The 14,457-nt window shown below is 40.1% G+C and overlaps 1 protein-coding gene across 2 annotated transcripts in view; it reads right to left on the reverse strand.

Moving 5' to 3' along the window:
* The window catches only part of PCSK5 (proprotein convertase subtilisin/kexin type 5), a 442,496-nt gene that overhangs the window by 161,279 nt on the left and 266,760 nt on the right, over positions 1-14,457 (reverse strand). For both annotated transcript variants that reach the window (XM_024738976.1, XM_024738975.1), the window contains exon 13: positions 7,097-7,233. In XM_024738976.1, coding sequence (XP_024594744.1) covers positions 7,097-7,233 — 137 coding nt within the window. The remainder of the gene's footprint in view (positions 1-7,096; positions 7,234-14,457) is intronic.

Raw genomic sequence — 14,457 nt, forward strand, 5'->3', positions numbered from 1 at the left:
GTACTTGTATTCCCAATATATAGATGAGGAAACTGAGGCACAGAGGTTGGTAACTTTCCCAAGGGCAGTAAGAGGACAGACTGATATCAAAATCTATTTGGGGGTTCTGATTTAAGATGGTAATATAGGAAGAGCCTGAATTCACTGCTTTCCATAAACTTGCTGAATCTGTAGCCACATATGGAACAATTTCCTCCGGAAAAAAACCCCCAAACTAACTGAGTGGCTCCTATGCATCAGGCAAACAAGAAAACCCCAGATCAGAATGGGTAGGAGAGGCTTAGATGCATCTTACCGTAAACCCCACCCCCAGTGCTACAACCCACAATCGAGAGGGGACTCAAAAACCCCCAGCTTCTCCCCGAGGAGTGAAAGGTTTGAGCACCACATTGGGTACCAAAACTTTTAAGACCTGCACCTGAGAGATGAGCCCCCAAACCATGTAGCTTTGAAACCCAAAGGGCCTTGGGTCCGCAAGACCTGTAAGACCGTAGTGAACAGAGCAGTTCTTAAAGAGCTCACATGCGTGGACTCTCACTCCAGGGTGCTGTGCAGAGGCAGTCGACTGAAAAGCACCCAGACTTTCCATGAAAAAGGCTTATCTGCTTATCTTAAAGCACTGGCCGAGGGTCAGGCATCTAATTTAACATATAGAAAAGGGCCTACTGAATACTGTCCAAACATGGAGGCTCACTGGAGCCATCTGGTTCTCCCTTGGCCTGCTCCAGCTTGCTGGTACGAACAAGAAAGGAGCCTGTACTCTCAGCTGGCACCTAGGGGACACCTCTAGGTTGCTGGCTCTGGTGGCCAGTGTGGCTTAGGCTCATGGGTCCCCTAGGACTCTGAACAAAATTGACAAACCTTTAGGTAGCCTCACCAAGAAGAAGAGAGAGAAGACTCAAAATCAGAAATGAAAGAGGAGACATTTTAACTGATACCATAGAATTACAAAGGATCATAAAAGGCTACTATCAGCAATTATACCCAACAAATTGGAGGACCTATAAGAAATGGATAAATTCCTAGAAGCATACACTCTACCAAGACTGAATCATGAAGAAATTGAAGATTTGAACAGACCAATTACTGTAAGGATCAATAATCAAAAACTTCCCAACAGGGCTTCCCTGGTGGCGCAGTGGTTGGGAGTCCGCCTGCTGATGCGGGGGACGCAGGTTCGTGCCCCGGTCCGGGAGGATCCCACATGCCGTGGAGCGGCTGGGCCCGTGAGCCATGGCCGCCGGGCCTGCGCGTCCGGAGCCTGTGCTCCGCGGCGGGAGAGGCCACAGCAGTGAGAGGCCCGCGTACAAAAAAAAAAAAAAACTTCCCAACAAAGGAATGTCCAGGATTAGACACCTTCACTGGTGAATTCTACCAAACAGTTAAAGAAGAATTAATACCAATCCTTCTCAAGCTCTTCCAAAAATTAGAATAGGAAGGAATACTTCCAAACTCATTTTATGAGGCCAGTATTATCCTGATACCAAAACCAGACAAGGTTTCCACAAGAAAAGAAAATCCCTGATAAACATAGATGCAAAAATCCTCGACAAAATGTTAACAAACTAAATACAACAATACATTAAAAGGATCATACATCATGATCAAATGGGATTTATTCCAGGGATGAAAGGATGTTTCAACATATGTAAATCAATATGATTTGAGTAACAAAATGAAGGATAAAACTCATATAATTATCTCAATAGATGCAAAAAAGCATTGACAACATCCATTTATGATAAAGACTCTCAACAAAGTGGTTATAGAGGGAACATATATCAACATAATAAATCAGGAACAAGGATGTAGGCAGGAAAAAGAAAAGGCAACCAAGTTGGAAAGGAAGAGGTAAAACTGTTACTATTATATATAGACTCCACCAAAAAACTTAGAACTAAGCAACAAATTCAGAAAAGTTTCAAGATACAAAATCAGTATACAAAAATCTGTTGCATTTCTTTACACTAACGATGAACTATCAGAGAAATTAAGAAAGCAATCCTATTTACAACTGCATCAAAAGAATAAAACACCTAGGAATAAATTTAACCAAGAAAGTGAGAGATCTGTACACTGAAACTATAAGAAATTGATGAAATAAACTGAAGACACAAATAAATGGAAAGATATTCCATGCTTATAAATTAGAAGAATATTGTAAAGATGTCCATACTACCCAAAGCAATCTACAGATTCAATGTAATCCCTAGGAAAATTCCAAAGGCATTTTTCACAGAAATAGAACAAACAAACCTAAAATTTTTATGGACCCATGAAACACCCCAAATAGCCAAAGCAATCTTGAGGAAGAAGAACAAATCTGGAGGTACCACGTGCTATGATTTCAAACTATACTACAAAGCTATAATAATCGAAACGGTATGGTATTGACATAAAAACAGACACATAAATGAATGAAACAGAATAGCAAACCCAGAAATAAACCCACACATATAGGGTCAACTGATTTATGACAAAGGAGCCAAGAATATACAATGGGGAAAAGGCAGTCTTCAATAAATGGTGTTAGAAAAACTGGACCACTATCCACCATACACAAAAAACTAACTCACAATGGCTTAAAGATTTGAACGTAAGACCCGAAACCGTAAAACCTCTAGAAGAAAACCTAGGTGGTAAACTCCTTGACACTGCTCTTGGGAATGATTTTTTGTATTTGACAACAAAAGCAAAGGGAACAAATGCAAAAATAAATAAGTGGGACTACATCAAACTATAGAGCTTCTGCACAGCCAAGGAAACCATCAACTGAATGAAAAGGTAACCTATGGAAACTATTTGCAAATCATATATCTGGTAAGGGGTTAATATCCAAAATATGTAAAGATCTCATACAACTCAATAGCAGAAAAATAATCTGATTAAAACATGGGCAGAGGATCTAAATAAATATTTTTCAAATGAATACATACAGATGGCCAACATGAAAAGGCACTCAGCATCACCAATCATCAGAGAAATGCAAATCAAAACCACAATGAGCTATTACCTTACACCTGTTAGAATGACTATTATCAAAAAAACAAATATTGGTGAGGATGTGGAGAAAAGGGAACCCTTGTGCACTGTTGGTGGGAATGTAAATTGGTGCAGCCACTATGGAAAACAGTACGGAGGTTCCTCAAAAAATTAAAAATAGAACTACCATATGATCCAGCAATTCCACTTCTGGGTACCTATCTGAAAAACAAAAGCAAAACACTAACTCTTAAAGTTACACGTACCCACATGTTCACTGCAGCATTATTTACAATAGCCAAAACAAGGAAGCAACCCAAATGTCGACTGACGGATGAATGGGTAAAGAAAATATATGTGTATATACATGTGTACACACACAATATTACTGGGCCACAAAAAGGGAATCTTGCCTTGTGTGAAAACATGGATGGACCTTCCTAAGTTGAAGTCAGAAAGAAAAAGACAAATACTGTATGATCTCACTTACATGTGAAGTCTTAAAAAAGTAAAAGACAGAAATCGTAGATACACAGAACAGACTGGTGGTTGCCAAAGGCAGGGGGTAGGTAGGGGTGGGTGAAATAGGTGAAGGGGGTCAAAAGATACAAGGTTCCAGTTAAAAAACACATAAGTCCTGAGGATGTAATGTACAGCACGGTGAGTATAGTTAATAGTAGTGTACTGTATATTTCAAAGTTGTTAAAACAGTGTATCTTAAAAATCCTCATCACAAGAGAAGAAATTTTGTAACTATGTGAAGTGATGGATGTTAACTAGACTCACTGTGGTGATCGTTTCACAATATATACAAACATCAAAACATACAGTTGTACACCTGAAACTAATATTTCAATTATCCTTCAATTAAAAAAAATTATGTATCCAAATCTTGCATTCTTAAACTATTATATAATTCTGCCTTCCTTGCCGTTTCTAGGAGTTTAGGAACTTGAAGTTTAAACGTGAACATATTCTGGGCCACATTCATTGTTTTCTGACATCTGCACTGGGCCAGCACACTGGCTTATATTTGGTTTGACCTCTGCCAGGTTTTCTTTGGACTCACTTGTTAATGGCTATCCTATTCATAATTAGGGTGCTGTTCAGTGTCAAAATTTCAAGTAGTGTCAAGAAATGAATGACTACCTGAGATTAATGACCGATCTGACCGCCGTTAGGTAGCAACGCAAAAGAGAACCTATTTTCCATATGGCATCTCTCAAGTTCACAAATGGAACACATAATACAAGGACACTTATGTCAGTTACTCTAAAACCTGGTCCATTTAACTTAAGATGATTTTATCTAAAAGTTTACCCTTGTAAATGTTTAAAGAGTGTTGACTCATAACTGATTATTTCCCTTGGTGCCGTTTCTGAAGTACATCATAAGCCCACTGGGCGGTCTCTCTCTTTATTTTTCACTTATTATGTAATTTTATTTCCTTAGGATCTCTGCCACAGTTCACATCAAACGCTGCCATGTTTGGGCCGTCACTTTTTCCCTCCCCTATCGCGTTTCCATTTGCTAAATTCTGTAGCAGCCTTCGCAATAGATACTGCAACATCTTGTGAAAAATAGCAGTGTAAATGCAGCATGAGAAAAAATCCATTCTACTCGCTAACACTTAGATGCAATCTGCCCAAGACAGAAAACCCAAGATAGATTTAATATGCAGTGAAACCAAAACAACAACAAAAATGCCTCCAAAAATCCTTAGTATGTGTTTTAATAATAAGCAAATGGGAAGAAATAAGATACAAATATAAACTCAGTTTAGAGCCAGGAACCTCCCTACTTGGGAATGATTCTACCATTTAATTGGGCTAGAAGATTCTATGTCTCCAACTGAATTTCGAGTAGCTTACTAAAGAAACCCCTCATTTAATTAGAGGACTGTACACCATAGGAACAATGATAGAAACACACAAACACACAGAGAAAAGTAAAAGTCCCTTTTCAAAGTTGTGTCTAATTCCGAACTGAAAGGTTGGTTGAAGAAAGGATACCCGGAGACCATGTGTTTCTATTAAAGCCTCCTGACCCCAGGCTGTATAGCATTAGGGTATCTCTCTTCTGACACAAAAGAACATCTCTAAGATGACTGGAGGTGACTGGGGTTAAACGCAAACATTTAAACAGTATAAGGAGAAGCCAGTGATATGAAATGGACAACTCTACATGATCTGGAATACTGCAGAGAGCTTTTAACACAGATAATCACAGTAAACTCTGGATAGACTCTGAACTCCTTGAGGGCAGAGAGATTTATGTTAGCCTCTCATGCTTGCACACCAACCCCAGGTCTACCATTAGTATGCCCCTAGGGGCAGTCTATGCTTGTGGGGAGGAGCATTTTATCACTGACATTCTTTAGAATGGTGATAATAAAGAGTCACTTTTATAACTGTCTTAAATTATCAATAGATAATACACCCCTTATGTCTGTACCCTAGGCTGCACCCCTGTTGGTACACAACTGCCACGTTTGGACAGTGTTTATTTCTCTGGGATCTCTTGAGATATAACAGCCCTGTAGTGACACGTGCTGATGGATCTCCTGGGAGCTGCCCTTTGGTCAGGGCAGCCCAGTCCAGTCACCATGCCTGCCATTGCCCCTGAGCGCCATGACACAGCACATCTCCATAGCATGAGCAGTAAGCCTGGCCTGAAAAGAAGAGGGAAGGAGAGAGGAAGGTCCTGGGAACTAACTAGATTAGGAACAAGTGAAGGTTGTCTAGAAACCAGGGTCTAGTTTATTTGAATGTTTTCTATCAACTCTGCCTTATTGACAAATATCTGATTTCTGAATAAAACCTTGACAACCATTACATCCATGGGGCATGCTGGAAGTGAGCTGGACTCAGATACTCTTTCACAAAACGTTTATCCTGATTCATTGGGACCTTGCCACCATGCTGGTTTTGATTTCCCTGAATATGGGACCACTGTGGCAACACAGATGAACCACATCACGGAATAAGGGAAAAGAGATGGCTAAACTGTGTGCAGAAAATGGATCTCTCAGAATGAGTAACTTTCCCTGACTGGTGGGCAAAAGAGCGGCAAATGTACGGTTCACGCCTGCGTTCTGCTGTTTGCTTCTTTTGCCCGATGCAACCCACAGTATCCGAATGAACCCTACCCTTACAATTAATTACAGAATGTTGGGTTAAATTATTCTGTGATGAGGAGAGGACTTAGAATTAGATGTCAGTTCTAAAACTGCCCTCAAGCCTGGTTCTTCTGCAGATGGACTGGACAGAGCATTGAAAAGCATAAACTTATTAGACGATGGAAGATGGGTCCACAGCTGGGTGGGAGGCTGGGGTAGTTATCAAACAGATCACTTGTTACTGAGCCAAGTACTACTTAGGGCTCCATCACAGGCAACACAGGCTGCTGCAAAAATACTGTTCAATCTCCCATCCCATGCTGCATTTGTACTTTTCCTTATTTTATGTCACAAACAAGCTTCATACGTTAGCAAGAAGAGGGAAGTAGGCCATGTGCGGCAACAGAGTCAGACCACCTGAAAAGAACTCTATTAACACCATTCATTTCCATGTTTTACGTATCAGGAAAGTTTTCTCTTTACTTAGTTAGCTCCTGGGCTCACAAAGGGCAGAATCCTATCATGCATTCTCTTTAGTGGTAACCAGTTTAGCTGGCATAGGCCAGGCTCAATGTCTTGTCTGCACTGAAAATTAAATTTAAAGTAAACTCAGAAAAAAGATAGTCAAGGGAACTTGTCTCCTCTTATGACCATGCAATTTACCCATTGTAGGTGGACAAGGCCGGCTTGTTTATTGACAAAGAAAGTAAGGGAAGCTGGTTAGAGATATGGACCGTATATTCTGAAATATCAATGAATAGCTGTCATGTTTCATCTTGTACTTATGTCTAAATACTTATTCTTGAATTCGTATCCTTAAATTACTACTTTTCTAACGGTGGTCTTGAGAATTGGAGTACAGGAAGACAACTCAAAGCACAGGATCATATGATAAAGGATAAAATTGATATATGAACGTGAAACACATTCCTTGGCCAGAATATACTCCATCATTTTTCTGTACAATAAGTCAAATTATAGAAAGGGAGTTCCTACCTGGAGTCTTGAAGTTCCTCAGCTGAGAGGGAGTGTCATAAACTTCCAGGATCCAGTCACCAGCAGCTCGTTCTCCCCAGCAATGAATGGTCATGAACTCCCAATTTTTAAATCCTTCCATGGAATGATCAAAAAGCCTGAGAGAGAACCATAAAACATTGTTTTTGTATGTTATTTAGAATCTAGTGAGTGTCAAGTCAAGACCATGATCAGTGATCTCTCTGTATCTATCAGCATGTACAGCTCAACACTGGAGGTTGTCTTCATCCTGGGCATCACCGATTAGTAGATCCAAATATATGCATATCATTGTTCTACCAGAGGGAAACAGGCATGGGGCTGGCTGTACAGTCACAAATCTGGGAGGGATAATGATGTGGGTATCCGGGAACCTAGGCTAAGACTCTACTCACAAGCCTGGTAGTACCAAGAGTTGAAGATGTGGAACAACTGAAGCTCTCTTACACTGCTGACGGAAACGCAAAAATGGTGCAGCTGCTCTGAACAACAGTTTGACAATTCTTACCATATGACTAAACAATACCCCGCCCCCCAGCCCCGCCAGATATTTACCCCAGAGAAGTGAAGACATACGTCCACACAAAGAACTCCACATGAAGGCTCACAGCAGCTTTATTCATAATCATCAAAAACTGTTAGCAATTCAGATGTCCCTCGACTGGTGAATGGGTAAACAAATTATGGTATATTCACAGAATGAAACACTACCTAGTAATAAAAACTGTTGAACTGCAACAACATGAATGAATTTTGAAGGCATTAAGCTAAGTGGAAAAAGTCAGACACAACAGATCATGCACTATCTGATTCAATTTATATGACATTCTAGAAAATACTACTTAAACAGAAACAGATTAGTGGCTGTCAGGGGCTAGGAGGTAGGAGGCAGGGGCATGGTGGAAGTTTTGGGAACGAAGGAACTGTTTTATACCTTGAAAATAATGGATGGTTATGCAACTATATATATTTGTCAAAACTTATTATTCACATTAAAAAGTGAATTGTATGTAAATTACTCCTCAATGAAAAACCATGCCCATTCATCTTATCCAGTTCAGGGAGTCATGCCTGGAACTGCAGCCTAAATTCTGCCCTTCCAGCCCTTCTAATAATTTTCTAAGTTCCTAATTCCCTATATGAAATCTCTTCCTGCTTGAAATCACTGGAATTACTTCTGTTTTCTGTGAAGTAATCCTGAGGGATACAAAATATAAAGGAAAATAAAGAGAATCCTCAACAAGAATCAAGATATGTCAATAGATATGTATAATAGATATGTATAAGGCTAGCATATGAAGAAACAGGCATATTATTTACATAGGCATGTGATGTAGATTTGACTATCTGAAGAAATATCCAAAAGATGTCTATAGAGATGGGACCCAGAAAGTAGAAAATGAAAGATGGGGCAAGAGAAAAAAAAAATTTTAAGTACTTTAAAAAAAATTATATACATCTATTATTTTTGTTGGGGCAAACAGAGAGGGAAAAGCATCTCTAGCATTGTCTTAGCAGCAACCGTGTCCAGTTACTGGGACATATCTGTCCTTCAGTGCAGACAAATACAAAGGTCATGACAAGTGGATGTTGACAGCTATTTAAGACATACAGTCACCTCTCCTTGCTTTACTTTCCTGTTCACCAAGGAAACTGGTGGTTATCATTTGAACTTCCATGTGCATCTTCCCATTGGGAGAAAACGCACCCTTCTAAAAACAAAAATCACCAGTCTAATCTCATTATAACTTAACACATTACAATTCTGATTTTTTAAAGTGTTCTATCCATGTGTTTGAGGCTCCCTCTAAAATGCCAGCTGGATTCTAAAGCTGGAGGGATAGGGGACGTAACTAGGGACTGTGTTAGGTAAATGGCTGACACTCGGCAGCTTTCCCTGGAGAAAAGCAATAAACAGGAAAATCACCTGTTGCATACTGCTGAGGTCTTGAAAGAAGAAAAATAAAAAGTATTTAGCAACATTCTCAGAGTGTCCCATGGTCAGAAAGTTGAGAAAAGGCTGAGTCAAAGTTGAACAGATCTCTTTACTGGAGAACACGGCAGATCTTTGAAATACTCAAAGATGTTTTGTTAATCTCCATATGGGGTTAATGGGAGGCAGTGATTTTCAAACCTTATATGGACAGGAAGGCCTTTTTCTTTTTTTAGAATATCTGTATACTACCTGTAACAGGTTACTTCTGAACCAAAGGGTGCGGCATTTCAACGAGGACCATATTAGATCTGGCAGCTTTCCCTCATGATAACGGGGATGGAAACAGTGGCTCCTTACATGAATGTCTTCCCACTGAAAATGATCTTCGATAGATTATGGATGGTACATACACCCAGGAGATCTTACAATCCACGCACTACCACAATAGGGCTTGTTTCACAAGTTTGCGGCTTGAAACTGGACTTGGCCAGGAAGAAATTGTTGGGTCATTATAAACACAATTGACTTACCTACTGGGTCCTTCATGTAAAACCCAGAAAGTGTGTGTTGGGTGAAAACGAGACACAGAGGTAGGGAAGGAGGAACCTTTTCAAATGGCACTTCCTGCCAGAGAGATGTTACTGAAGCGAATATTGTGACACAGAAATGGATGGAGGCAGAAAATTGGTCTAGAACCACTTCTTAGCCCAACAGTTCTAATTTCAGTTCTCATTCGTTGAGGCTATTGTACCATTTGAGGGCACTGAAGCAACAGCTTGTCACGTAATACCTTTCCAAGAGTGTCGAACTTAAAAGCAATTCCCAAACAGTTTAGACAGAACATTTGGCTCACGGCCTCATGTCCAAAAACTACAAAGGAGACTTGAGGCTGCCATCACATGAGGGGCAGTCTTGTTTCCACAACCTCAGCCAACTTTTAATTACTCATGGGTCAGTTATTTATTTGAGTGCTGGATTAGCAGACCCTATGTTTCTTCCCTTACACCCTTTCCTCTCCACCTTTGAAAATCATTCCATTGCTATCGATCATTTTAAAATCACATTTGGAACGAAAATTAAATATAAACTAGGTACCCAGAAGAACTATCCATAATCACCATTCAAATAAGTGTTTCAAAGCCCGAATGTAAACAGGCTTTGTCTATCTGGCTGAGTGGTTCCCAGCCCGGTCTCTTCACTTTATGCAGAGCTGGAATGCTCATTAGTTTCATGTGGACATAAAAGTTGAGGAGAGGAATTAAAATGCAGCCAAACACGATCACTGCATTTTGCTAAAAGAGTTGACGGGGAGAGAAATAGACACTGATTGTTACTGTTGTTTCAACTAGCTGGGCATTGACTTTTCTAATCCCCACCCTTTTATTTTTACTCTGATTCAGTACTTGAAACTATTCGTTATTTTTCATATTGTACTATTTAAAAACCCTGCATCATCTGCATATAACAAAAGGTAATGTAGGTAGTAGACGAGACTTGTGTTGCAAAGAACATACTTGCTCAAACCAAGCGTCAAATCACTGGACAGCGCTAAAGAGATTCTAATTGTGTGGTCTTCGTTTATCAACTAAGAAGTCCAGTGCCCTGTCTGAACGTCTGTGCTGTGCCAACAGTGAAGAAAAGAGACACATGCCAACATTATTAGTGTGGATCAAATGTCAATAAAGCAGGGCCAGTGTGCTGAAAGCTGGAGTACATTAACTCCATGCCCGTGTCCACATCTCCTATTGCAGTGAAACCCTGTTCTGTCAACTTGACTTCATAATCGTGTGCTCAATGAAATGATATATGCATGCAGTGGCACAAATCATGTATCCAGTTATTAAAACGGCGCCCACAGCCCTACCCCTGTGAGCGGTTTTCAAATCAATTACTTTGGATGAAGATTGATAGGAAGGACTGCCGTTAAATGTAGTACGTCCTTTTGAGCAATTAACTCAGGAAATAACTCATATAATTACTGTAAGCTTTCCTTCCCCCTTTCACTTAAAGAGTCTAGCTAATGTGTCAAGGCTACAACATGCTTCTCTGATGTTATGGCAACTAAATAACAAGACATTTTGTAAGTACTGACAGCTATGTGTTATCATGTAATTATTTCTCAAATTGTAAATGGATCTTAATTTCAGAATCATCCACGACTACCCAGACAGTATTTGTGTTCACTTCAGAATTAGACATTAAACCAATATTTTGGAAGTTTTCTTTTGGTTCTCTTTTTTGATTTTTAATATTTTTAGTGCTTCATCACAATTTAACATAAAGCTGATAGAATGCTTAAAGCACTCATTTGGCTTAGTTGTAACTGAGCTTCTGATTTTCTTTAGATGTTCGGCTTTTGTAAGTTTTAAATAATTTGCTTCTGAAACGGTACTTAAAACACACTATTAAGTTTTTCTCTCTCTCCTAATCTAAATTGCTTCTTTAAGAAAGGTTGAGAGCAAGGTACTGGTTCTAGAGGTTTGGAATACCTAAAAAGGTGAGTTTTCTAAAAAACTTTCAACATGCACATTATTACTAAATTACCAGCCCCGAAATGCATTCCTTCTTGTGGGTACGTGATGTAAGTGCTTAATCGTCTTGAAGATACATTCTTTAATAGTAGATGGCTTTTATCTAAATACCTGTTTTACATTATAAACTCCTTTGTAAATGACTTTCACAAGTAGCATACTGCTCACAAGTTTTTTGATGACATGAAAATAAGAAGAATGTGTTTGAAAAAGCTGGGTGATCTTTTAAGTCGGTGCTATTTAAAAGTCCGGTCTGTGGATGGGCAGCTTCAGCATCACCTGGGAGCTTATTAGAAATGCAAATTCATGGGCCTCACCTAGACCTTTAGAATCAGCCTCTCTGGGAGAGACCTGGCCAGCTGTGTGTGATGGCATTCACCAGGTGCTTTGAAAAGCACTGCATAAAGAAGGGTTAGCACTTATAAGTGCTTACTATGCTAGGAGCTTGCTGTATGTTATGTTATTCACTACTTGTAACAACCCTGTGAGGCAGATACTACTACGTCTGTTTTCTAGATGAAAGAATCACTCTTCCAAAGTCGAACGTAAAAATGGGTGAAATCAAGACAATCCCAGCTCTAAGCTCCAAAGGCTGTACCTTCTTTTGAATAAAGGAAGAGGGTTATTCTTATGGTGAGGCCTTACTGGAATGTAAAACTTCCACAGCAAAAGTGTAATTCTGCAAGTCACACATACATTTATACAGCAGGACACTTTACAAAATGTCAGTAGTCTGTCATTGAACATTTGGGCAGGGACAAAAATATTCAAATAGAAACACCAGTTAAACACAGTTAATTATAGAACCCTATAGGTTGTGCAGATGAGAAAGTGTACCTTCTTTCTACTTAAGACCATAATTAGAAGCAGAGATACTCATCTGTAATCAAATTTAGAAAGGGAGGGAAAGTTTCAGCTTTCAGTCAGAGGCCAAAATTTGGAACAGAGAGCCAATACAGCTAAACTAAATCTAAAACTCAATGAATTGGGGAAAGGGGGTGTATTTAGGGGAAGAAAAAAAAAGCCAGGTTTTCATAATTCTAACAAATGCAGTTGAAGGAAGAATCTGACGGGATAAGCTTTCTGTTGGAAAATATGTAGGCAAGCAGAATTTGAACATGTGGTCGTATAAAGGCTTACATCTAGAGTTGCTCTTGTATCTGTTTTAAAGGGACCCAAGCCCACCTGATTGCCCCTACCCATGCCAGATCCCCACAGTCCCCCTAGAGGGAAAGCATTTGTGTCAATTATTCAGTTTGGTTTTTTGTCAGGCAGGGTGGACAGGCCAGAAGGAGGAGCGGAAGGGTGGGAAGACAGGAGAAAACAAAGGGAAGAGAAGGCACTAACTGTCCATTCCAGGATGCCTCTGTTTACTCGGGGCTCCCACCCACTACACCATCAACCTGGCCTGCCACGGGGGCGGGGGGGTGGGGGGGTTGCCTGCTGGGCTAATGGGGCATGCAGCTCGAGCTCGACTAGCTGAACGCTGCTGAGTGCCTTCCAGGGCTCAGCACCTGCAGATGCTCGGGTAGACCGTGCTTCCTGGAACAGCTGTTCTCCACAGGAGTTCCAGCCAGTGCCCGGCAGCCAAGACAGGGAAGCACTGAGGGGCTCCAGACGGCCCACACTGACAACGTCTTCAACGACCTCGCTGAAAACCAGTTCCCTAGGAATTGTTATGGTGAGGGGCGTAAGCAATGTTGAAGACATTCCTTACTGAAATGTCTAGGAAAATGAGGACTTCTGGAAAGCTGACCATGACCCCTTTCTTTTGGGAATTTACTGTTATGGATAGCATTTGCTGGTCCCAAGACCAGGACACAGATTTTGTCAATACTGAAATGAAGGTAATAATGGAGGGGAGTTGCCGTCCTCTCAGCTTCCTTCCTAGTTTATTCTCCTTGTCTGTATGTCTAGTTTTTGCATAATTAAGGGAAGATGATGCCAAGTGAGCCTCGGATTCTGAGTCTGAGCTGAACCTCAGCATCCTTCCTTCTCACAGCAGCCAGTGCACACGCCACTGTGAAGAGTTCTGCCTCAAGGAGAAACAGGAGAGATCAAATGGGGACGACTCTTTGCCACCACAGCTCTACCTCTTCATCTCAAATGACCCCACTAGGAAAACTGTGTGTTTTAAACCTTTCAGAATTCCTATCTTTTTACTGCACAGTGTTCTTTGCTTTACGTGGTCCTCCTCAGAAATCTTGACTTCTTTCAAAGAAAGATAAGTGTCCAACAGGGGAACTATTTATTGCCCTCATTAATAATCTCTGACACACAAATAAAATACTTAGGAATAAAGTTGACCAAGGAGGTGAAAGATGTATATGCTGAGAACTAAAGAACATTAATAAAGGAAATTAAAGATTCAAAGAAATGTGAAGATACCCCATGCTTTTGGATTGGAAGAATTAATATTGTTAAAATGGCCATGCTATCTAAAGCAATCTATAGATTTAATATACCTGTATTAAATACATCACTGATTTAATACAGTGTCAAATTACCCATGACATTTTTCACAGAACTAGAATAATCCTAAGATTTATATGGAACCATAAAAGACCCAGAATTGCTGAGGAAAAAGAACAAAGCTGGAGGCACAGCCCTCTCAGACTTCAGACAATACTACAAAGCTACAGTAATCAACACAGTGTGGTACAGGCACAAAAACAGACATATACATCAGTGGAACAGAACAGAGAGCCCAGAAATAAACCCACAAACCTACGGTCAATTAATCTTCGACAAAAGAGGCAAGAATATATGCTGGGAAAAAGAATCTCTTCATTAAGTGGTGTTGGGAAAGGCGGACAGCTGCATGTAAATCAATGAAGTTACAACACACCCTCACACCATATATAAAAATAAACTCA

The sequence above is a fragment of the Neophocaena asiaeorientalis genome, unplaced genomic scaffold (assembly GCF_003031525.2).
Source record: "Neophocaena asiaeorientalis asiaeorientalis breed wild unplaced genomic scaffold, Neophocaena_asiaeorientalis_V1.1 scaffold249, whole genome shotgun sequence".
Classification (NCBI taxonomy): Eukaryota; Metazoa; Chordata; class Mammalia; order Artiodactyla; family Phocoenidae; genus Neophocaena; species Neophocaena asiaeorientalis.